The sequence below is a fragment of the Gossypium arboreum genome, chromosome 12, assembly GCF_025698485.1.
Source record: "Gossypium arboreum isolate Shixiya-1 chromosome 12, ASM2569848v2, whole genome shotgun sequence".
NCBI lineage: Eukaryota > Viridiplantae > Streptophyta > Magnoliopsida > Malvales > Malvaceae > Gossypium > Gossypium arboreum.
Window position 1 is genome coordinate 91878192 of NC_069081.1, and position 26793 is coordinate 91904984.

At 29.7% G+C, this 26793-nt stretch overlaps 3 protein-coding genes across 3 annotated transcripts; 1 reads left to right on the forward strand and 2 right to left on the reverse strand.

The window, feature by feature from the left end:
• The first annotated feature begins 8462 nt into the window (after nt 1–8462).
• LOC128285707 (transcription factor bHLH14-like) lies at nt 8463–9386 on the forward strand. Its single transcript, XM_053023609.1, has 2 exons — nt 8463–8918; nt 9080–9386. Exons 1-2 carry the CDS (start codon nt 8542–8544, stop codon nt 9108–9110), a joined length of 408 nt encoding a protein of 135 aa, XP_052879569.1. The 5' UTR covers nt 8463–8541; the 3' UTR covers nt 9111–9386.
• A 3425-nt stretch (nt 9387–12811) lies between these two features.
• On the reverse strand, nt 12812–13409 carry LOC108477696 (uncharacterized). Its single transcript, XM_017780207.1, has 2 exons — nt 13265–13409; nt 12812–13176 (listed from the first exon to the last, which is right to left on the reverse strand). Exons 1-2 carry the CDS (start codon nt 13407–13409, stop codon nt 12812–12814), a joined length of 510 nt encoding a protein of 169 aa, XP_017635696.1.
• Nucleotides 13410–14739: 1330 nt separating this feature from the next.
• On the reverse strand, nt 14740–17222 carry LOC128285455 (uncharacterized). Its single transcript, XM_053022944.1, has 5 exons — nt 16695–17222; nt 16373–16598; nt 16059–16282; nt 15250–15600; nt 14740–15153 (listed from the first exon to the last, which is right to left on the reverse strand). Exons 1-5 carry the CDS (start codon nt 17220–17222, stop codon nt 14740–14742), a joined length of 1743 nt encoding a protein of 580 aa, XP_052878904.1.
• Between the last annotated feature and the right edge of the window lie 9571 nt (nt 17223–26793).

Sequence of the window (26793 nt, forward strand, 5' to 3'; positions counted from 1 at the left end):
TTTCGTAGGAGAAGACAGTGAACCTATGAATTTTGCTTCAACTGCCTAAACCATGATAATAGCTATTGTTAGCGACGGTAAGTTTATGTGTGCTATTCGATTTTATGTTGTTAAATTCGTAAATTACTTGCTAATTAGTCATGGGAATACTGTTTCTAGGTTCTGGTGGTCTTGGGATAGCTTTTTCATTGAAAACGAACCAGGTATGTAATGAAAACACGAGAAAACGAGGTTCGACAAAAGCCAAAAAAGTGGCTTGTCGACGCAACACGACTGTGTGACGGGCAAGTGTGTGGTCATATGGGTCACACGGCCTAGGCTAATTTCGGCGTGTGGGCACACGGGTGTCTGGGCCATGGGCCAGGCCATGTGGGCTACACGGGCATGTAGGCCCAAAATTCTAAATTTTTTCCTAGGGTCACACACTTCGTTCTAATCGACTATGGGCCTTCCGTATGGTCTGTAAGGGCAAAATAAATCCTAATGCATGATATCTGCTATTTTGAAAGACCGGTTGAGTATTGAGAAGTTTATATATATGATTTAACTACTTTGTAATAACATGTATGATATCTGTATATGAGAATATGATTTGACTACTTTGTAATAACATGTATGATATCTGTATATGAGTATGCGGGACATGTTTATTTTGTTATATCTGTATATGTGTATTATGTATTTGTATATGGGGTGGGATTTATATATGTGGAGAAAGTGTTCTGTGAGGCGACATTTCGTCGATATACTGGCAGCTTGGCTGCAAACTATTCTGATAATTGTCGTAAAGACACTATGTGGTGTGTAGGGATGGGTGGGTGTTTTATACCCCACACGGTGTGTTGGGATGGTCGGAGATAGTGTGTAGAGGATGCATGCGGGTAGGACTTTGCATATCTCTATGTATCTGATAATCTGATTATGATATTATCTAGTTCTGTTAAGGACTTATGTCCGTATCTGATCTGCTACATGAGAAATATGAGTTTATGTGTATGCGTGTCTCTGTTAAGTTACACACTGAGTAGTTGAAAACTCACATCTCTTTGTCTGTTCTGTTCAGATAATCCTCACACATAGGTGGGTCAGTATGACAGAGGCTTAGCAGTGACCCCTAGTTTAGAAACTATCTCTTAATTATCGGTTTTACTTTAATTTCTGGTTTTCCTTGAGAGTTTTGTAATTTTGGGACTCTCCAGACTTTTTGATTTCTTTTGATTTTTGTTGTTGACTTTGTTTTGATTATGTTTTATGCGACGCACAACCAACAATTTTTTTTTGTAAATAACGGTTCTACGCAAACAAACTTTTTGGAAAATACAAACTTGGTTTTCGACATATAATAACACTTAAGATTTTCGCTGCGAATTAAGTTTTTCGAAAAAAATAAACTATCGACGGTTTTAGTAATGAATATGTTAAATAGATATGTTTTATAATATATGGACTCCTTTCTAGCAACATACTAAACGAGGTTTTTAACATGTTAAGATTGGTTTTAAAACCCTTCTTCGTAACATTCCCAGATTCAGTCATAACGTCTAAGTCAGGTTTGGGGTGTTACATTTCAGTTGACAGTAAAAATAATTTGTTGTTTGGTTTTACAACCTAAGTTCTTTGTGATGAATTTAAAGGCGAGAGATCTTATCTTTAGATACAAAATTAAATGAAATTAAAAGCTAGAGGTCTTATCTTTAGATACAAAAGTAGTGTTGCTATACCGGGGGTGTGATAGGACTAGATCACTTGTTGTATTGGGATTAAATATAGTGGATTATTCTCATTGAGCCATGATCAATATAGCTAAGAATATAGGGGGTGTAAACTCTATTTAATTATACTAGGGTTTGTCGTCACTCTTTTAAACATAAGGGGCTTTTGGGTCTCTTCTATATTGGGTCCAATTATAAGTACTTCTTGAACTTTTAGCCAGTACTTTATAATTCGATCCAACTCAGTATTTTTTTTCTATTTCCTAAAATAAATATCTCACCCAATTAAATAATTTTATCAACCCAATTATAATTTTGCTAAAATCATGATGACTTTACCGTAAAAAATTTTATGAGAAAATATATATTTCTACATTCAATGAGTTTACTATGACCAAATGATTTATTTCCATTTTTGAACTTCATTTAATTTGAATTTACTTGTGACGTTCATTGTATGAAATATCTAAATCCTGAGTGGATGAAGGACTATGTATGCATGACTCGTACACTTTAATGTAAATAAAAACCTGAGTTCAAATAGATTAAGAACCAAAATCTAGTGCGTTGGATGTACGAATTCTGTAGTGTGTAGTGTCTTTCACAACTGTGGAATTCATAGCCCAAAACATGGGTAAATGATATCCTCTCATTGGCATTACATGGTTGATGAAAAGTAAACTTGGCCACTGGCTGTCCATCTTTGTGATGGATGATTTGATCACTATTTGATAGTGATTGACTTTTCATGAAAGAAGATGTAATGGTTATCATGAGATAAAATAGGATCATATTGGGAGAACGAATATTATCCCAAAGAGACCAATAATATTCTATAAGGGTAACACACTTATGATAAGGTCATTGGATGAGCACTGAGCGAGTTACTTTCGTAATGGTATGTCGTTGGGGAAAGCCCAGTCACGATACTATAGTGGAATGACTTCATGACTAAATGAGTTTATAATTAATAGGTGAAAAGTTGGAACTTAATTATAAATCATTTGAGCCTCAACTACATATGTCCAATTTGTCCCTTCGCTAGCTCGTTGAAACCAGAAATGAATTGCATATTTGGATAGAAATGAACAGAATGAATAGGAAAAGAGAAATCAGAAACATTCAGGAATGATTACAGTTTTCTTCAAAATGAAATTATTTGGAAATGAATGTAGGTTTCCAAAAATTAAAATGAAGAGAATTTATACTCAATTATTACATATATTTTTTCAGAATAAGAATTCTATCGGTTTCTATAAAGAAGAGAGAATTTTCATTTTTAACCCAAAAGTAGAGAAAAAAATTTTAGTTCTTTGTTTCGATTCAATTGGTTTTAGCCCATACTTGAAGTAGTTTGTGGTATAAGAATAGCGGAGAATATCGTTTGGTTGAAAGTTGGGAACAACAAACGTTCGCTAAGTCGAAAACACAGGTATGAATTTGGTTAAGGTTTGTTGCTATAATTATCACAAACTGGGTCGATTTTCAAATTTTTAATTTTCCCTATGCAAGAAAACCATTTTCAAACTAGGATTTTTCCAACAAATACTTTAGTGGAATGATTTCGTGACTAAATAATGTTATAATTAATAGGCGAAAAATCAGAATTTAATTACAAATTATTTGAGCCCTAATTATATATGTTCAATTGGTCCCTCTGCTAACTCTAGATAACCAAAAATGAATTGTATGTAGAACCAACAAATATGAAATGAATGAAAATGATGAACTAAAAGAAATAGATCTCATGTATCACAATCTGTACTGATGCGTTTTCTCAAAGTATAAAGGATGACTAAGAAATTAATTTAAGTTCTTCAATTATTATTTAATTAATTATAATTAAATAGTTAAAGTTCAAAGATGAAATTAAATTAATTAGTGATTATGGATTTGCTGAATGAAGAAAATTAAATGTATTTTCTTCATAGATTCTATTATGGTAAAGTTACTATGAATTTAATGTAATTAAAATTGGATTGAGAAAATTATTCAAATGATAAATTAATTTAGTTAATTTAATTAATTGATTAAATAAATAATATTTTGGGTAATGAAAAATAAATATTGGGTTAGATAAATTAAAAGTGTTGAATAAAAATCTAGGAAGCACATATAATCTGACCCAATAAATGAAAGGCCAAATAAGACCTTATGACATGCAAGGGGCGGCAACCTTATTGTTAAGCAATTTACAAGGGTGTCATCGCCTCACTCTTCTACATAGGGTAGAAGTTATATTTTCTATTAAAATATTATTATTTAATCAAGCTTTATTTGAATAGAACTTTTGTACTAATTCTCTATATATAGGAACTATGTTAAAGCAATTTACAACACTTCTCATACGATGTTATTTTGCTTGAAAGTAGGCAAAATTTATTTTAAAGAATAAATTCTATTTTTGGAAAAAAGAGGCATAATTTCGGCTATAGAGAGAATTAACTTTCCTAGTGAAAGTTTGTTATACCAAGTTTTATTTGCTAATATGTTTTGATATACAAATTAAAATGTTTTTCAATAAAAGTTAAAGTTGAACAAAGTTAAATAAAGTTGAGCAAAATTGATAATATCATATTTCAAAGGAAGTCTAACAGATATAATTTTGAAATATTATTTTGAAATCTTAGGAAAACTTTTTGAATAAACTTTTAATCAAGTTTAAAACAATTTAAACAACCTCGATTCATTTATTTCACACTTGTAAGCTTTCATTGTATTCATTTCAGCTCAAGTATTTCTTCTTGTATTTGTGCTTATTTGCAAATATTCTTATCTTGTAAAGGCTTGTTCTTAGTTTGCTTATTTGTTATTTTCTTTGAGAGGGTTTTGTCATAAGGTTTGGGTAGAAACGTTAAGAGAGTTTGTAAGCTTAAACCTTATCCTTAAAGGTTGTCAAATTAGTGAATTTGAGAAATGGAAAGTTAAGGTAGTGGAATAGGTAAATGGGGCAGAACTATTATATATCGACGTGTTTATTGTCTCTATTTATTTTCTTAGCAACCGCAATTTTTTAAAAAACCAATTCATCCCCCTCTTGACAATTTCGAGTTGATTTGTCGAGCTAACAAAATTAATAATTTTTTTCATTCTGAGTGATTAGTTTGATATACTTTGAACTCACACTCAAAGCAGTTCATGGTTCAAGAATAGCAGAGAAAGACGTTCAATTGAAAGCCGAGGTCGACTTTAGACTACCTCATACAAAGCACAAGTGCTTTTTGGTTAAGTTTATTGTTATAGATAACATAACGGCTCAGTTTTAAAGAAAAATTTTAAACTTCTGTTATACTTGTTGATATTGTTTTCTAAATTGATTTTTCCAACAATGAGTGGGGAAGTTATTAAGCTTTAGCTTAGATGGCATCGTTACTATTACAATAATTAGGAGTACATAAATTCAAACGCGATTAAATGTGTTTTTTTCCTTTAATTTAAAGTTTGAAAAAGATTATAAATAGATTTACAATATTAGTTATATTATTATTTATTTAGTTGAGATGTCACTTGATTTTGACATCCAACTCAGTCAAGTATACCATTATTAATATAGATTAATTACTAATTTAATATGTAAAAATATTATGATATATATTTTATTGTAATTTCAAGAGTAAAAAAAAATCAGATATATTTAATTGATTCGATTCTAAATTTAATTTATTCAAACTTTATTTTATTAATTTTTTTAAAATTTACTTTTGTTTATCCTTCAACTTGATTCGATTCTAAATTTAATGGATATTAATATAAATATCAATACTTCAAGTAAAAAAATTATATTTATATTTAATAAAGTAAAAATATCAAATTGGTGGACGATAGTTTTTACTTTGAAACTGGTATATATTGGTACACAAGGGCGAAGCTAGGGGGGCTGGCATGTTCCTCGGCCCCCCTAAAATGTAAAATTACATTTTATGCCTTCAAATTTTTTAAAAATTTTAAATTAGTAAAGATAAAATTACACTTTGGTCCCCTAAAATTATAAAAATTTGATTTAATTTTTACAAATTATAAAAATATAAACTATAAAAATTAAAAATTCATCCAACCCCTAAAAATTTTTTCTGGTACAATTATATTTTGGTGTACAATTTGAAATATATTAATAATTTTAAATATATTTTGTATATGACATATATATGGAAATATATCTTAAATGCATACATATAAATATGTTTATATAAAATATTAATTTTAGAATAATTAGTTATGTCCAATAATTTAATTAAATGTAATTATTAAAAATAAAAATAATTAAAATATTAAAATTTTATACTAATCAATACGTACCGATGTAGATGGAAAGCCTCCATCAATATAGCTAATACCAATAAAAATTTAGACCAAAATAAAAAATAAAAATAACGTTTTAACAATCATTAATACACATACCCAGATTGTCTCCTAAAGGTCCCATTTTCCGTCTTGTCCTTTTTTGGAAATAAAATTTAATTTCCCTGCCCAAAGAGATAAACAAGCACAGGCAGATTCTTATGGCGGCTTCAAGGTCTTGGCTATCAAAATTTTGAGAAATTTTTATTTTTTTCTTGAAATTTTAAGGAAAAATTTAATTAGGTTTTTCAAATTCTTTTAGAAAACTTAAAACTTTTGAAAATTCTCATTAATCATATAAAATTTTAATTAAACTCTTAATAATTTTTTTAAAAAATTCATTAAACTCTTAAAATTTTAAAAACTTTACTAAATCTTCTTAAAACTTTATCCCAAAATTCGCCAGCACGGCAAATTGTGAGGATATTGAAAGGAGAAGAAGTATTTACCCTAAAAACAAAATAAATTCTGCCACCATATCCTATGTATCCAATTGCTTAAAAAATGGGTCACTTTCTCCAGCTTTTACCTTATAATTTTTAAATTTATTTTAAGAAATATACTGAAAAATAATAATAAACGTGTTAATCCTGCTTATTATTGCCTTGTAGCTATGAACCGAAATCCCCTCCCCTGCATCGGATAGTTGTCACTATTCGTAACCCTTCAATAATATAATGCCATATCATTTTCTTAACTGTAAAGTATTTTTTCTCAGTTGATTTTTAGGATTTTATATTTGCTTTAAAAGAATTCTCAAAATAAAATTGTAATACCAATTAAATACGCTTTAATATTTTTTAATTTATACAAATTAAAAATAAAAATAGTTGAAAATTGCCTCAACAAATTTAATATATCAAAATTTTATTTTCCAATTAAATTTGAAATATTTAACCAAAAATTAATTTTTTATTTTTTATATATAAATTACATAATAAATATAATAAGTATTATATAATTAAATCAAGCTAGATTTAAATATTCCTGTTCAAAGATTGAGCTATCCATCCAAACTCAAAAATCTCTACAAAATTTGAGAGGATTTGAGTTAAAATATTATGACAAAACAAAATTTAGATGAATTTGAGCAAATTTTGAAGCTTATACCCCGAGTCAAGTTAGGCTTGAACAACTATATATAGCATTAACACTATGCATAGGCCCAACTTGAATCTAACTTGATTCAATTCATAAACATCTCAAGATTTAAAGTTAACCATATGAATCTCATCTTTAAAAATATATATATATTCAAATTTAATTTTTTTCAATTAATATATACTTTAATCTTTTTAATTGATGGAAAAAATATTGAATCTGAAAAATAATTTTTAAAAATGAAGTTTATAGGTTAAAATTTTTTAAACCTAAAAATGTTTATAAGTCGAGTTGAGCTAGATTCAGTCAGGCCTATACATGGTGTCAATATTATATATAGTTGTTCAAGCCCAACCCGACTCAAAATAAAAAGCTCAAATTTTACAAAATCCATGTATATTTGTAAATTATTAAACTTTATATTTGTCACACTTTTTATTTTTAAAAATACCTAATTATATTTTACTACTATTATATTTTTACTTTTATTAAATTTCTAAATATAAATAACTTAATATATATTTTTATTTATATTATAATATAATATATTGAAATTTTATATAATATAAATAATATAATATGTAAACCAAATAAAAGTAACATACTATAAACATGAAAATAGGTAAGGTTGGTCTTGGGTTTTAAATATGAAAATCAAACTGGCCTAATCTTTTTCTGTGTTTTGAAAATGTATGTTTGTTTGATTGAAAATAATTTTATAAGATATTTTCAGAAATCTACTAAACAATAAAAATATTTTACACAAATTTGTCTAAACACTAAAAATATTAGATTTTTTGAAAAGTAAATCATTTTCTATAATTCATTTTCTAGAAAGTCATTTTCAGTCAAACAAATAATGTTTAAATTTATTTTTTAATGTAATAATTATAAATCTAACTTTTAATCATACAATACTTATTATATTTATTATGGAATTTATATATTAAATAAAAACTTAATGAATTGAAAAATTAATTTTTAGTTTAATATTTCAAATTTAATTGGAAAATCAGTTTATCAAAACTCAATGCGCTAAATTGATACGAGGAAATTTTCAACTATTTTTATTTTTATTTTGTATAAATTTAAATATTATGATGTACTTATTTTTATTTCTAATTTAATATCAAAATTTTTAATTTTAAAATTTAAATTCTTTAATCATTAATATAAAATCTGAAAAATGAATTGAGAAAAAAAAACATTTTTTATAGAAAAAAATACTTCACAATTGAAAGAAAACGTGGCATCCCACTAAAAAAGACGTGGCATTATGTTATTCAAGGGCACTCATCCGGGCAGGGGATTTCAGTTCTGTAGCTATGCTATATCTGTACTATTTCAATAAAATAAAATAAAAACTACCATATTTACCACCGAAAAATTTATGGTCAGATCAGGGACCATTAAGATAGTAAAAGTGGATGTAATTGACGCCATGGATAACCAAAGCGCAACCACGTCGGAAGAAGTAGCAGCAGCCAGGCCTAGCAATTCATCATCGGCTGCAACTGCTAGGATTAGTGACCAGCAACTTGATGTCAAGGTTATGGGAAACAATGATGTGATGATCAGGGTTCAATCAGAGAATGTGAACTATCCAGGTGCTAGGTTAATGTCAGCACTTCGTGAATTGGAGTTTCAAGTTCACCATGCAAGCATGTCGTGTGTTAATGGGCTTATGCTCCAGGACATTGTTGCAAAGATCCCTTATGGATTGACAACTGAAGAAGCCATTAAATCTGCTCTTCTCTGGAAGCTACAGTGAGATTATTACTGTGTTTGTGTAATAGCTGTTTTTAGTTTCTGCTTCAACTGGTTTCCTTTTGCGCTTTAATTTCATGTAATTATGGTGATAAATTCAAGCAACTCTTCTTTTTTTTCCCTCCCATTTTCTGCTTAGTTTTCTTGCTGCTGTTCTCCAGGTCCATGACATGTTTGATATCGAAAGGCTAGGGAATCTACTCTTATTGTGTTTATGTGAACCTGCAACAGCAATATATATATATATATATATATATATATATATATATATGTATGTATAATACGAATAGAAGGGACAATAATCAACATATATAGATATATATATGTATAGCAGTATTTGTTTTTTTTTAAGTGGTTAGACTTAACATAGAATGTTTAAAGGTGTAATGGTTAGAATTATAAATAAATACTAGTTATTAATATTTATTAGTATTTATTTATAATTAATTATATTTAAATAAAATTATTTATATTTATTTTAAATTTTTATTTTATTTAATGATAATATATTAAATTATTATTTACAAGTTGTAAGGAGCTCAATACGTTTCAATTTAAATATTGTGAAAGAAAAAAGAAACAATGTTGAGAGAACTTATTTTCCGTCTAGGGTAATTTAATTCTAAATTTAATCAAATCTAATATAAATTAACATCCAAAGAAAAAAGAAATAATAATATCTATACTTATCAAAGTAGTCAATAACATACAGATAGATATATCATTTTTGCTTTAATATTGGTACATATCATTATTGTTGTGTTTTAACATACTGTTTAGAATTTATTAATAATTTCTAAATATTTTTTATGTATATGATATATATATATATATATTATATATAATTCAAGTATATATTTATATGAAAACTAATTTTAATTAAATTTAATTATACAAAATAAAATAATTAAGATAAAAATTTTAAAAATTAATTTAAACTATTAAAATATTGTATCAACCAATATAAATCGATACGCATTACTATAAATTGAAACGAATTGAAATATACAAATAGAATCGATAAGTAACCAAAATTTATCTCGAAACAAAAATTAAGGATCCCCTCAAGGTCCCATTTTCTTTTTCTTTTTTCTCAAAATAAATTTTGGTCCCTCAATTGATTAAAAGATATTGAAAAGGAGAACAAGCAATTACCACAAAAAAGAACAGATTTAAATTCTGCCACCGCACCTTATGTCCAATTGCTTAAAAGATGGGTCACTTTCTCCCAACTTTCACCTTATAAAATTTAAAATTATTTTACAACATAAAATTTAAAAAAAATAAATGAAAAAACGTGTTAATATTATTTCTTATGAAATAGTATTTGATACATTTATTTTAAAGTACATAAAAATAGAAGACTTATAAATAAATATTAATAATTTTATTTAAATATAATTAAATATTGATAGTAATTATTATAAATAAATATTAATAAATTTCGGATTTAAAATTTTAAGATTAAAGTTTAGATTTAAGGATTTTAATATTTATTTATAAGTACTTCCTATTTTTGTTTTATTTAATGATGAAATGTTATATCATATAAGACTTATATATGAATGGTACATCAAATATAATTCCACTTGTTATTGCCTTGTAGTTATCCTATGTCTGTATTATTTCAATAAAAAACCTGATAATAATAAATTTATTAAAAAAGCAAAGGAAAATGTGTGGTGAAATCAGGGACCAGATAATAAATGCAAATAAAAAGGTTTTTATTTTTTCAAATTAGATTTTTTATTCAAAATCAGATATAATTAACTTACAAGTTTAGTTCCCATATTTCAATATATTTTGATTTATTCCTCATACTTTTTTAATATTAAAATTTTAATTCAGAATCAAATAATATATATTAAATTTATTAAACTAAATATTTATTTCTAAAATTTTATGCAACAAAATAATATTACATATAAAATGTTATATTAACTTATTATTTCTATATAATATTAATAAAAATACATTAATTTAATTAATAAATTTAACGATAAAAATTTAATTCATAAAGGTATAAAAATTAAGAGTCAAAACTACAACCTTAAAATTCAAAATGTGGTTGCAAAATTTGACCTTTATTTTGTTTTTCACCATTATAAGCTTATGCAAAATGTGATTGCGAAATTTTGCCTTTATTTTGTTTTTCACCTTTATAAGCTTATTCAAAAATAACTGCAAATTTTGACCTTTATTTTGGTTTTTTTTACCTTTATAAGCTTATAATTGGGCTAAGGAAATATGAAGCCAAGACTTAGAGAGGTGTAAACACAAAATTTTAATCATTTGCTCCTTAAGACTATTCGCCAAATTAAATAAGAAGTAACATTGCAATGAATGAAAATGATGAAACAAAGCCATATAGACAAATGCAACAAGAAGCAAAAGCTAAAGTATCCAACCTAAGAGAAAACCAGAAAATGATTCTTAAGCCCACCAAGCAGCCACAAGAAAACCCATTACCACCGAGCATAGAACAGATTAAGATTAAAGAACTCTTTAGATAGGTGCTGTGTTTACTTATTGTTAACGGAAAGATAGTAATAGTGGTGAAATTAGATACTATAACTTGAGACAAAAAGAAAGCTAAACGCACAGCACCGCATTGAAAATAAATGCCCATCCAAAAAGGCTTTAAGTTTGTCGATGCCAGTCTTTGCTATGAACAACACATTACTGATATTTGTATGATAGAATTAAAAAATTTTCAATTAATAGTAGTTTGCAATGTTAGTAATTAGACATTGCTAACGTATATAAAAAATTTAAATAGAAAGTTTTTTATGACTTAGGCAATTGAGTTGAGTGCCTAATCTTCTGGATAAGTGGGTTTACTAATTAAGTTTTATTTACACACACATAAGGTCAAAAGTTGGGAATTTAAGCATTTTAAACAAATTTATTTGAATAAATATAATTTTAATTTTTATTATTTTTGTTTTAAGACTAATTGTATCCTAGAGCTAAAATTAAAGCCTTAAAATAATGAATCAAGCTTCAAGTCTATTTCTCTCCTTTATAAGCTTTTTTCTTGTACTACAAATTTTCTAACTCACAAAAATTCCAAGATCTACAAACAACATTATTACACGATGAAACAACAATGCAAGAATCTGATTCAACAGTAAGACGCGCTTCTCTTTTTTATTTGTATTTATGAAGATTATTGGAACATTTTCAAAAATAAAATTTATAACCAAAAGTTATATCACTTTGTTATTAACTAAGTTATCACATTTCATAATGATGAACTATGTCTCTTAAATTTAAAAATTATATCACTTTATTATTAACAATGAATCATGATTTTATTGTTAAAAGATGTGACTATCCTTTTAGATAGTTATGTTTTTATGAAAAGACATGAAAACTCTTATAAATAGAAGTCAAATTTTATTTGTCTAACACACCAAAAAAATACATCAAAAGTTAATTTCTATTCTCTCACAATCTTTTATATTCCTAAATTGTTCTATAAAAAATTACTGTAGAAATTCATAATTTTTTATATAAATTGATATCATTGTTATATTTCACTCAATGCTTAGTAAACTGTTTCTATCAGTACAAAACCTAAATAATCATTAGGTTTTATTGTATCATCGAAATTCATTTGTCAATAACTCTTTTACACATCATAATAGCTAAGAACGAATAACACCTTAAAAAAATAATACTAATACACGTCTTAAAGCTTTCGCTAGTTTTTCATACAAACAATTAATAGGTCCAACACGTTACCACAACGGTTACAATCCCTAATGCCTGGCTTCCCTCTTGCAGCTCCATCTGTTTTAAACTTGAGAAAACCTTGAGCTGGAGGCGTCCAACAGATATCGAACTGCTTTAACAGGAGTAGCCGAGAAGCAAAGCAGTGGGCAATCCCATCAAGCTGACTCCATAACAAGTAATTTATCGTCTGCAGCCTTGATCCAAACTACCCGTTTTCTCGGGCTGATTCCAAGAGGAATACCAAGATATTTAAGGGGGAACAAGCCAAGGCAACACCCAAAAGCATCAGCAAGGCTGTTAGAAACATTATCCCTGATTCCAATCCCAATTAAAACAGACTTGCTATAATTAATCCCAAGTCCTAAAAAGAGCTCTAAACAACTAAGGAGAATCTTCAAATTATGATTATAATCCAACTTAGCTTCAAGGAAAATAATTGTGTCATCCACAACTTGGAGGTGAGAAATCGACGATCCAGGGATAACATTATCTTCGGCCTCTTTCATCATCACATGAAAAGCTTCAGTAATCAAAATGAATAGAAAATATGATCAAGGATCACCTTTGACGAAGCCCTCGCATCATTCGGAATTGACTCGTCGATGAACCGTTAACCAAAACTGATACATTTTCCAACGCCCACATTCTCCACTTATTTTCCGAACCCCATCTTCTCCAATATGTGCACTGATGATCACTAATTAAGTGACCGGTCACTTTCTTCAACCTTGCTGTCAAAACTTTTGCCACCATCTTTTATATGGACCCAATCAGTCTAATGGGTCGAAACTCGTTTAAGAGTTGAGGGCTATCTACTTTGGGAATGAGCGTGATAAATGAAGAATTGCAGCCCTTAGGAAGTTTGCCCAAAATATAAAACTCATTCATCATTTCCATAAGATCCTACCCTTTCTAAAAAAAATTGGAAATTGAACCCATCCGGGTCAGGTGCCTTTGAGCCTTCAGTGCTCCAAATCATTGTTTTAATCTCTCCCATAGAAAAGGTTCATTCAGGATTATTCGCATCCTCCAAGGAGATTTTTTTCAACTCAAATCAGAACATTTGAAGCAAGCATAATGGGTACATGGTCAGACAAAGAATGTTTCAAGCAACTCTGCAACAAATATCCAAATCTCAGATTGGCTATAATGGAATAGGGCTGTAATTGAATAGAGCTGTAATAAGTAATTCAACTGTTTGGTTGAATGGAATGAAATAGAACTGTAATAGTATTCTTATGTTTGGTTAAATGGAATGATGTTGTAATAGCATAAGGAAAAAAACTAAAATGACCAGAATACCCTTAGCAGAATTTTTTTTTAAAATAGATGATTATTGTTATAGTTATTAAATTTTAATAAGATTATTATTGAAAATAATTTAATAAAAATAATAAATAGTTTAACCATATTTTAACATAATTATTATTAAATATAATTTAATAAAAATATAATTTAATAACATTCTTAATATAATTATTAATATATGAATTAAAAATCAAAATATATAGTACTATAAAAATATATATAATCTACTTTATTATTTTTAAACTGCAATACATATTTAATGTGTTAAAATATCATTATTGAAACAAATAATTTAATTATTCTATAATAAAAATAATTAAATATTAGAAGTAATAAATAACTCATTGCTAAAAAGTAATAAATAACTTGAAAATTATATTTCACATTCAAGCATAATATTCATATATTAACAAAAGTTACATGATTTCATTAGTATATATGTCATAATCCATATGTTTTAAAATTTTACAACACCAAAAGTTACATCATTGTAATGACATTTTATCATGTCATTATACCATCCAAATATTACAAACACAAAAAGTTATCAAAATATCAACACAACCATGATTTTTAATGGTCAGCAAGAAATCTTCTGACCCATTCCAATCGCACAACAGAAGGTAAACTAAAAAAATGAGCATTTGCGTTGGATGATCTGGAATTTTGCTCAATGCTCGATAGCGTTCATCCTCAGTTAAACCTTCCACTTCACATAATGTTGGATATAATTTCAAAGCACTTTCTTGAATGGTCATTTCTGACTTTTGTTGAATTACCACTTCGGATGCAATACTCTTGCTGATTTCAAGGCCAACGGTCCGTATATTTTCCGCCAATAAAGCGACAGCATCATTAAATGAAGTAGAAAAATCACTTGCATCAGAAATCTTTTTTTCTTCTTTGAAAATGCAGAATCACCTTGGTTTCTAGCTAGTTGCGGTTTTGGTTGAGGTTGTGTAGCTGAAAGATCCATGTCATCTAAAGAAACATCAGCTTCGGATCCATGGAAATCGTTTCTTTCTTCATGAGAATTTGTAGCAGCTACATCTTCAACATTTATTTCTTCAATAATATCAGCAGCTGTTTGAGCATCTTTTCCAGTGGCTCGATCTTTTGCGTAAATGGCAGTAAGTTGGTCATAATAAGGGAAACTCCGATGTCTGAATTGAGTTGCTTCTTTATGACTCTATAAAAATTAGAAATTCATATTAGATATAAGTTTTGTTAAAATAAGATAATAAAGACTTGAAATAATTCTTACACTTATATATGAGTTCCAAACCACATCTTCAGCAACAACAAGCTGCCTATGCTCATCCCAACCAAAGCCGCTATTGTTTTTTCCACTAAGCATGTCATAAACGATTGACCAATCCCTTTTCAATGTCCTAATCCTCGATTCAAGATTAGGTTTAGCCTTCAACATGGCATTGGGTAAAACTTTTTCCATCATTTTTTCTAACTCATTTAAATAGCCGGCTTTGAATCCCGTATCCGCATTAAAGGTTCCAGCATTGTGCAAGTCAACCATACAAGCAACCAACGCAACATCTTCTTCTGGAACCCATTTCCTTTTGGTTCCTCGAGAACTCTGGGAAGAAACACTTGATTGGGAAAAACCTGACATAACTATCTTAAGAAAAAACGCAAATGAAAATTAAGTTCAATATTATGTATCAAAAGGTCAACACTTTATAAAATTATAACACATGATGAATCAAAAGAAAATAAATTATCATTCAACAAGTCTAGTACAATACAAAAAAAAAAAACAATTCAAACACCACCAAAGTTTCATAAACTAGATATATGAAATAACATAAACAACTTAAACGTTTACTATTTTTACCCTAAACCTAACTAATTTCTAGATGCTTGCCATTCATCGAACATTTGGTTGGCTAGTTCCATCCTCCAAGTAGCCCATGCATCCGACGGATGAATATTTATAATATTCGGTTCATCGTCATCTATCACATTACTAGGTAATCCTTCTCCCAACTCTTCTTCAATAGGATCAAGACTCATATAGGTTCGAATAAAATTATGGAGCAAACAACATGCAATAATAATTCTATTGTGCACCCTTACAGGATAGAATGATGGACTCCTAAGTATTCCCCATCTAAGTTTTAATAGCCCAAAACATCTTTCAATAACATTACGCGCTGAAGCATGTTTCATATTGAAAACTTCTTCCGGAGTACTTGGCTGGTAACCCTGACGCCACTCATTCAAATGATATCTTTGTCCTCTAAAAGGAGCAAGAAATCCCTCACAATTTGTGTATCCAGCATCAACTAGATAATAACAACCTATAAAAAGAAACTATTTGTCACGGTTAATTTCCTAAAAAAGTATGATCTTAGAAATTAATTCAAATTCCTTTAATTTTTGCATTTTACCATGAGGAACTTTTAGTCCATGTCTCCTACTTATGGCATCTCGAAGAACTCGTCCATCGAAGAATGAACCTTCCCAACCAGGAAGAACATAAACAAATTGCATATCAGGTGTACAAACACCTAACATATTTGTTGTTATGTCACCTTTTCGTGTTCGATATCTAGGTTTATCAACTGTTGGAACCCTAATCTTGATGTGGGTTCCATCTAAAGCACCTAAGCAATTCTACATCACATGTATAAAATCTCGAGTTAGAATATTATATTTAATTCCAAATGTACTAAATTATATACGAGCTATATATAGAACTCACTCCAATACCTTAAACCATTTCCACATTGGGTCTGTAGAATTAGCTGTAATTGGCTCTGCCTTTTTAAATAACACATCTTGTAAGCGTATGACAGCATTTAAAACATTGTGAAATGATCTGCTAACGGTTTCCCCGGACCTATTAAAGTGATGCTTGATAACTCGATTTTTAAGGTGATGAGAAATAATATGTAAAAACATTGCCACTTGCTCATCAACAAGCATGTTCCTTGACGACTTCAATTCCCCTAAAGTTTGTAACATCTCACATAGTTTAAAAAAGGTAGTTCTATTCATCCTAACTTGTTCAATACACGTCTCGTCACTAGCATCTACAAGTCTTTTCACATAATCTCGTTTTGCATAAAAATCTAAAATATAGGATCTAACCCTTGGTCTATAAGTATGCAGACTATGAATGGCACCCAGTGCAACTAAGAACCAATTCGCAACTGTACACATTTGCAACCATATTGTAATAGCAAGACCAATTCTTTTACGCCTCTCATTTTGTACTATTAAAGGTAGACGAGCCATTACTGCAAGATATTAAAGTGTTACATATCTTCAAATCGTAGTAAACGGGTCACATTTCTCCAATACTAATTTCAATAACAGTAAAACAAAATAAAAGAATTTAATTGCCAAAGAACTTACAAAGTGATTCAATGAATACAAGATGCTCAACTCGGGTGAGGCAACAATCAAACAAGCCAAATAAGAAGAGGAAGCAATAACAAACACAAAGAAAAATGAGCAATACATATTAATAAATAGGATAAGTCTGCTTTAAAAATATATTTGCTTATGTATAAGTAAATAATTTATCAAGCATTTACTAGTGTATAATAATAATATCATTTTCAAAGTTTTAAAGTTTGTTGCAATTGAAATTGATCTTATTTTCAAAGAATTTCATGTTTATTTATATAAATACAATTATCCAAATAAATGTTTATTTAAATCACTCAATACTTATACTCCTTCACTTTATAATTGTTAAATCACTTTTAACATTTTACATGTAGTCATTGAAATGTTATAAATATTTTACATGTAGTCATTTGAGATTTATAAGCAATATTCTCTATGTATATTTATGGAATTGAAAATTTTATAATAATGATATAAGTAATAAGATAAAGTACATGAGTGTAAACTTTTGAATCATGAAACAAGATCATTATTTTTAGATATTTTATAAATAATATTCCATAACAAAGATATGAAATAATAAAGTACTAATATATATATATATATATATATATATAACTGTTTCACATATATATATGTATAACTCAATTCACAATTTTAATAAAAATACATTTTAATAAAATTATAATCTTTTGTTTTGTATTTTAATAAATTAACAAGTGTCTTAAAAAGTATAACAAAATGTTAAAAAGAGATGCCTAACAATTTTTAAAATTGTTTGTGGAATAAAAAAAAACATATTATTAGTATATCAAATACTAAGTCATTATTTATTTGAGGAAAAAAATATAATAAAAATACATGTAGGAATGTTAATTGAGGAAAAAAACAAAAGATTGATATGAAGGCATATATGCCAAAATAGTTCTTTCCCTTTCTTTTAAGGTGCAAATTGCAATTTGTTTTATATTTGCCCTTAGCCTTTACATCTATCTTTTATATTTGCCCTTGGCTTTTACATCTATCTCGTCATCTTGATGAAATATCTTAGGAATTCTCATTACTTACATCAATCCTCATAAATGGTAAAACAGATCTTTATATAATGCCAAAGATATTGCTTATCAATCTTCTTTCAAACTATCTTTGTTAGCAATATTATTTGATAGTTTATATTTAAAAGTTGCATTATTCCTCCCAATAATTATGCAAATAATAGATTTATGCAAAACAATACCCAAAACAATACCCAATAATTATTGTATGAAACCTCTCTTGCCCAAGAGTATATGCAACTTGATCCTTTTCTATCAAGCTCTATGGTCCTTATCTTGAAGTCAATTCGCCAAAGAAAACACAACATTATTAAACCGTCTGTTCATTCTTAATATCTCGAATTTATACAAATGATTACTTAAGGATTCAAAAAGGTATCGAATGGATGTTATACCGATCTACAACTCAATAGCAATATGAGAAGCATAAAACAATTCCTCAAGCTAACATGATGTTATACTGATCTACAACTCAATAGCACTTGGTACAAGGATTAAAAAGCATCAGAAAGTTCCAACCATGGATAGAAAGTTTTAAGAATGCAAATATTTTATTTTTAGTACAAGCAAGCAATTATATTACGGGGACCAAACCGTGTACCTCGTGCCAATCAAATTGAAACCGGCTAACCATGTAAATAGAACTTCCCGTAATATATGTGTGTAATATATTTTCCTTTCTGCTATTCTGGTCTTATTTTAATTATACTCTTTTATAGAAGTCAATAATATCCATATCCATCTCCATATGTCGCTCCCTTGCCCTCTCTTCTTAGCAATCTCCTTATTTAGGTGTTAGAATTTGGATCCTTGAGTCTTTCTCTAATAGGTACAAAAACAAAATTTTTGTTTTCCCTTTGATGTAGTCCAGAGTATCCCTTCCGAACAAATGTATTAGAGAAATGACAAGGTACTGAAATACTTGGAATTGAAAGAGCTATTAGCACTCGTAGTTTTCTAAACGTTTTCGAATTGTATGCTACATGTCTCATCTAGTCATGTCACAAATGCATTTTAATTTTATATATAAACAAAAAAAGCAACATTTAAAGTGATGATGATTCTGAGAAAGTAACATTTTTTATATAATTCTCGCCGGTAACAAAAGAAGCAATTCAATCAATATGACATTTATGTTCTCCACATAGACATACGATAGTTCAACTTCAATTACAAAAAGGCAAAGATGTGACATCCGATCCCATTCTATCCTAGCAATACTAGCACTAAGCAAATCCCCAAACCAAATTCTCCATCCATATATGCACTCATAAAAGAATCTTACATATATATATATATATACACGCATCTTAAGCCATTTTTAAAACAAAGTTTATGAGCACATTATCTGTTCTTAATCATTGAATTATGTTTGTGTTTTTTGACTACTAGGGCAGATCTTAATTTCAACTCAACAAATAAAAATGTTGGACACGAGTTTCTTCCAAAATAGGAAAAAAAAAATTTAATATAAATAATTTTTGTAAATTACCATGTATCTAACATTTCACACCAAAAAGTTGCAGATATAAAATAATGATAGGCAGCAGAATACAAGCAATAACAATATAGTCGTAACAAGATTAGTTTTACGCACCAAAATGGGTCCCTAGAGAAGAACATGTACCCTCGACATAGTTTGTTCACCATGACATCCAAACGGGAAAATTTTTGTTTTCCTTTGATGTAGTCCAGTATCCTTCCAACAAATGCATTACGAAATGACAAGGTAATGAAATACTTGGGCCGAAAGAGCTATTAGCACTCGTAGTTTTCTCTCGCTTATTTAGTTTATTCTATTAGGTGGTAGTTTAGGCCATATACTAGCCACTTTTCTAGTGTCCAAAAGTTCAATTTTCATTTAATTCTATAGTTCTTTCAAACTGCCCCATCTGTCAATATCTATCTTCTGCCATCTGCAGAGAAAAATTGGAAACTACCTGATTCTTGTTTCTTGTTTTAGTATCTTTTATTACACTTCCTTTGATCTTTGAATCTGTCTATGTTCATTCCTGTTTTGTGCTACAATAGAGTTCTAGATTTCTCCCATCTTTGAGTAGAATTTTTCTCTTTCAAATGAAAGCTAAATTATTCATGGTTATCATTACATCTTAAATATTTTTATGGGCTGCTTACTTCTCTTTTTTAGGGGCTTACAATCATTGCATTCAATGATAGACATCTGAATGCCAAGACTTTACGGGAAGTTCTTAGTCTTGGTCCAACTTTTGTAGTGATGAAGTTTATGGAAAGTACGTATTTTATATATATAATTTTTAGTACAAGCAAGCTAGAAAGTTATGCTGCTCCCGAAAAAGTTCAGTTGAAGTTACCAATACCTATATGAGAAGTTAATTAACAGTGTTTAATGGCTCATGTATCCTATGTAAAGACTAAAGTAATTGTGCACAACCAATTAAACAGATTCTCCCTCAGTACTAATATAACAGCTTCTAATGGCTATAAAATGTAATGCCAGTCAGTTAACCAAGGCATGTCCTATAAGTCTTGAGTGCACATTCAGGGTGTAGGAAGACTTCTAGAAGTTGAATTTTCACCATTTTATCTCTTTTCCCCCCCGAGCATCAGTTATTAATCATTACAAATGAGCATGTTAACAGAGCAAAATATCCTAAAAAAACAACTCAGTAAAAGTTTGAACGAGCAAAAGTACGAATCCTCATTTCTATCTTTGTCCTTCCAAATCTAATAACATATAAAAGAATCATTCTTTTAGAAAACAATGGACACAAATAAAATAAACACCAAACGTTTACTTTAAGAAGTGTATATAGATTACCTTTCTACCTTCACTCAGTTTCTGCCTAACTATTTGCCCCAATGTTGGCTGAAAAAAGGAAAAAGAGATGTAATTTACAAACAAACTAGATAATAGAGAATAGCTTGATTAAGCAAAGTGTATTCTTAGGGATCTGGGATAGTTAAAGAAAAAGGGGGTCTTAATTAAGACAAAGCAAAATTACCTTGTCAGCGAACTTCTTCACTCGATTCAGCACCGATTTAACATCTGGGTGTTGGATCGTTAGCCCTTTCCTCTCACACCAAAGTCAGAATTTCAAGCTGCGTTTTTGTTGGGAGGAAATTGAAATCGTTGACCTTGATTTCAACCGGAGCTTGAGGATACTGAGAATCAATAGAATTACGTGAAAAAGAGGGAGAAGGGTGAAACGAAATGGGAATAAGACTGAAAAGAGGGAGAAGGGTGGAGGAGAAGGGTGGAATGAAATAGGAACCAGACTGAAAAGAAGGAGAAGGGTGGAACGAAAGAAGGAGAACAGATATGAGAAGGGTAAACTTGAACAATTTTCACGCTGAATAGGTATTCCCTTGGGGGAGTGCTGAATTCTAAACGGTGATTTAGCCTTGAATAAGGCTGTAATGAATATGGATGTAATAGCCTATTCAGCCAACCAAACAATGGAATAAGGTTGGGCCACTGAATAAGGCTGTAATGGTTTTATATTACAGCCAACCAAACACGCTGTAAGAATCTATCCAAACGACATCTTCTATTATCGGGGTCGAACCATGTAAAAGCCTTACCCTTAAGAGGCATCAATAACCTCGATAAATTGGTTAAAAGCCTCAATATCCGTATAAACCGATCAGCATCCCTGTCGTTCATCCACTGTTCTGACCATATTAAAGTCCCCAACAACGCACCAATTACCATTCCTAACTTGCATCTACCGTTTTAATTCATCCCATAACACTTGTTGCTTCTTTGCGATACATGGTGCATACACATTGACAATGTAACACTTGAAATCAAATTGGACCCGTTTGCCTTGAAAAATCACAAACCTCTGAGAAATCACCTGATCTTCCAGCATAATATAGGTTTTATTCCATACGGATAAAATACCAGTAGATCTACCAGCTAAGGAGCAAAAATGAACTCAAAATCATCATTCACCCACAAATTATGAATCCTCTGAATATCAAACTCTTGAAGCTTTGTTTCCGGTAACAACAATAAGTCGACTCTATTTGTCTGCACTAATTTTCTAATCACCCGATTCTTCACCACAACCCCTAAACCTCTCACATTCCATGATACAATTTTCATAGTAACCTAAACCCGACATAAAACTGAAAACTACAAAATTAACACTCCTTTTCTCATTCAAGACTCACATAATAAAATTATAATCACACATTTTTTCTTAATACAATTCAGATAATAATTCTATTTTGCAAAGCCTCGTCAAGAATATGATTTTATTTAACAATTTATTCAAATCAACTATTGATTAAAGCCTTAACTAGCCTTTATATGTATGGATATTTGGAGCACCAATATTAAACTCAAATCATTAAAAATCATTCTCCACAAAGATACCTCACATAAATTCAAACAAAAATTTTCAAATAATACCTAAAAGAGTGGCAAATAAAATAACAACAAAAAAACACTCATTTAAAAGTTAAAATTATCTCATAGACTATCTTGAGTAGTTATTTAATAAAAGCCTTCATAAATAAGTCTCACAACAATTTCAAAACTCTCTCAAAAGTTAAGAATAGAGTTCTTTTGTAATTCAAACTCTTCTTTTCCCTTAAGAAGTCAATTAATTAAATTAGAACACAACACGTGTTTGGTTATTATTACCATGAATTACCAATCCATTTGTTGCATAAAATCATTTTATACAAGGTCCAAATAAAATTGAGAACAATCAAATATGCTAACACAAAACCTTTGAGTACTCCAAACAATTTGTTCTAATTATTTTTTGAACATGAAATTGGATTGGGTAGTCAAAGTTCCCTGCAAGTATATTTAAAATGCAAGTATCAAATTCTAAGCATATCTATAACTATTTCATTAGATAGTTTGAATTTAACATGTCAAAAGAAATGGTCTTCTTAAATTTTAATAACATTACTTTTTTTAACTTACCGGATCCAAATTATTCATGCAATAACTATATACATATTTTAGAAATAGCAATAATATTGAAGAATGCTTTTTTTTTTCTTTCTTATAATGTAGGAAATGGTTTCTTGAATTTTTTTTAATCAAATTTTCTTGAAATGTGGAGACCTTATCTTCATGGTATAAAAAATACTTGAATAAAAACAACATTATCTTCGAAAATAGCAATGGTATTTTTTCTACTTTTTTGGTAATATGATTGAGAGCTAGTTCCATTTAAACCACATGCTCGACAATTTGTAGAGGCATGAACCCACTTTTGAGTGTCTTCCATTGCTTGGTCCCTAGGGGTGATCTACCTGCACATAAAAAATCACATCCTTTAGCATAATAATGTCATCTAACCATGGTTAATGTCTCTAGTGCCATCCCTTTCTTGCATTGATGAGAAGTTCCTCAATTCTGTTCTCTTTTGGCATAACGATTTTGGGGTTGACGTGTAGTTTGTAGACCTCAAGCAGGATTTCTCAAATAGTGTGTAGTTTCTAGGAACCAGTGAGTTATATTGTATCTCCTTTGCATCAAGGTTCTACCATTGACGTTAGTTAAAGTGCAAACAATACCAAAGCCAACATTTCCTTTTGTCCAAAGCTAATAGGCAACAATCAAGGCTTACCTATTCCTTCGTTTCTCATTGATCAAAGTGTTTTTTTCATTGTAAAACCTATTGTAACGACTTAGTTTTTAGTGGTGTTAGAAAATGCAGTTTTGGAACTTTGTCTTCGTAAAACGAACTCGTAAATATTTTTATTAAATATTTATGGAGTTATATTATAGGTGAATTGAATTTTGGATTAATACTTTTTGCCGAATTGATAGCTAATTAGAATTTAGGGACTAAATTGTAAAATTCAATCGCTATAGATTTTTAATTAGAAAAAAGAATTAAAGACTTAACCTGTAACTAACTAAAGGCCTAAAATATCAGTTAGACCATGCTTAAATATATGTTAGTGGACGGTTGATTAAATAGGGGCATTAGTGTAATAACTTAATTTTCAGTGGTGTCGAAAAGGTGGTTTCGAAACTCCATTTCCAATGTTTAAGTCTGTAAATGAGGTTAGTATAAAGGTTAATTAAAGTTTGGTCCTCTAATTTTGTCAATTGGATAGTTAATTAAGATACAAGGACTAAATTGTAAAAGTGGTAAAGATTGTTCACTATGAATTTTTAATTAATCGAAGGACCAATTGAGCCATTGGATCCTTCCAATTGTGTTAAATGGTGGTGGATGACAATTGTACATAGGGGTGAGTGTTCGATCGTATTGAATCAAATCGAATTGAATGAAAAAAATTTGAGTTAATCGAGTTAATGAATCGTATTAATATGATTTGAAATTTTATCATCCTAACTCGATTTGAAATTTTCTCGAATCGAGTTGAGTAAGATGAAATTCGAATCAAATTAAATATATTTGGTCGAGTTAAATTTAAAGCATAGAACTACTCATAGCCCCTCTCCACCCCACAAATAGGAAGATAATACGCTTCAACACACTCGAACCCATGTCATCCTATATTAGTAACAATGTCCATGTCAATTGTGTTAAGACTTAATTGACAATCACTCACTAAATTTAAATATAAAACTATTAAAAATTTTGATACTAACTTATTAATAAGAAAGGATAATAACAAATTCTAGAGAATTTATATTGTTAGAATTAAGTGACCCAAATTCTTATTTAAATAAAATACGATGGAAAATAAAATAAAAGTAAAATCCATATAGAACTAAACTTCTTTATTTTATTTTAGAATAAGGTTTTAAACCTTATTAAACTCCATCTATTTTATATTGATTAGGATAAGGTGTTTCAATCCTACTAGAATATGGCTTTGCAAGCCTATAAATAGACATAGTCTATTCCTCTTGTATTTGAGTAAAAAATTTTTTCAACATAGTGAATTTTCTTCTCCTCTGCCTGGTTTTTTTCGAAAGGGTTTCACGTAAAATTTATGTGTTCTTTATTTTTATTTATTTTATTCTATTTTATTTTTCACAAATTGGTATCGAGCTTAGGGTTATTCATCTCGATCACGGTAATGGCATCTTTGAAGTATGAAATTCATTGTTGGATCGCAACACCGATTTGCGTTGTGGCAAATTAAGATGCAAGCGCTTCTTGCAGATGGATCTAGAGGATGCCCCGCTAGGATAGATAAGATGCCTTGACATTAACAGATGAAGAGAAGAAGCGTAAGGATCGAAAGGCATTAACACAATTACATCTGCATTTGTCCAACGAAATTTTGCGGGATGTGATGAAAGAAAAACTGCATTGCATTATGGAAGAGGCTAGAACAAATATGTATGTCGAAAACTCTAACAAGCAAGTTGCATATGAAGCGGCGTCTTTATGCTCATCGTTTGGAGGAAGGTGCGTCAGACACGAACACTTAACAGTGTTTAAAGAAATTCTCTCAAACTTGGAGGCCATGGAGGTTCAAGATGATAAGGAAGATCTAGGGTTGATTCTACTTTGTTCGTTGCCCCCGTCTTATTCAACCTTTAGAGACACGATTTTATATAGCCGCGAGTCTCTCACAGTTGATGAGGTTTATGATTCTTTAACCTCGTATGATAAGATGAAGCATCTTGTGGTTAAACCCAACTCTCGGGAGAGGGTCTCATTGTTCGTGGGAGACAAGACCGGAATGTTGATGATGATCGTGGTAGAACACGAGAACGGAATCCTCGTGGTAAATCTAAGGGTAGATCGAAATCTTCAAACAGAGGTAAAACTTGCAACTTCTGCAAGAAGAAAGGGCACATTAAATCTGAGTGCTATAAGCTACAAAATAAGATTAAAAGGGAGGCTGCGAATCAAAAGGAAAACAACCGGAAAAATTCGGTGAAGTGATGTTGTAGAAGACTACGGCGATGGTGAACTTCTAGTTGCTTCATCAATGATTCTAAAGTGCGAGAGTGGATACTTGATTCAGTTGCACCTTCCACATGAGTCCCAATCGGGATTGGTTTACAACTTATGAAACGATGATCTGAAGGTGTTGTTTTGATGGGAAATAATGCTTCATGTAAAATCGCGTGTTGGAACAATTAAAGTTAAGATGTTTGATGGAGTTGTCGAACACTTAGTGACGTGCGGCATGTTCCGAATTGAAAAGAAATTTAATTTCGTTGAGTACTCTTGATTCAAAAGTGCAGATACACAATTTGAAAGTGGGGTTTTAAAGATTTCAAAGGGTCCCTTGTTCGATGAAAGGGCAAAGAAAGATTGCCAAGTTATATGTTTTACTGAGGTTCTATTATTCTTGGTGATGCATTGCCGCTTCCTCTTCCTTGTCGGATGATGATATTACTAAACTTTGGCATATCGCCTAGGGCATATGAGTGAGAATGGCATGGCGAAATTAAGCAAAGAGGACTTCTTAATGGGCAAGGAATTTGCAAACCGAATTTCGTGAGCACCGTG

Bases quoted from the DNA above. Each gene is read 5' to 3' on its own strand.
- LOC108477696 (XM_017780207.1), bottom strand. From the start codon at position 13,409: ATGGTGGCAAAAGTTTTGACAGCAAGGTTGAAGAAAGTGACCGGTCAC. The intron at 13,177-13,264 runs GTTCATCGACGA...TGATTACTGAAG, and splicing joins TGTATCAGTTTTGGTTAACG to CTTTTCATGTGATGATGAAA.
- LOC128285455 (XM_053022944.1), bottom strand. From the start codon at position 17,222: ATGGCTCGTCTACCTTTAATAGTACAAAATGAGAGGCGTAAAAGAATT. The intron at 16,599-16,694 runs GTATTGGAGTGA...CATGTGATGTAG, and splicing joins CAATGTGGAAATGGTTTAAG to AATTGCTTAGGTGCTTTAGA. The intron at 15,154-15,249 runs GTTTGGAACTCA...TAATTTTTATAG, and splicing joins TTGTTGTTGCTGAAGATGTG to AGTCATAAAGAAGCAACTCA.
- LOC128285707 (XM_053023609.1), top strand. From the start codon at position 8,542: ATGGTCAGATCAGGGACCATTAAGATAGTAAAAGTGGATGTAATTGAC. The intron at 8,919-9,079 runs GTGAGATTATTA...GCTGTTCTCCAG, and splicing joins GCTCTTCTCTGGAAGCTACA to GTCCATGACATGTTTGATAT.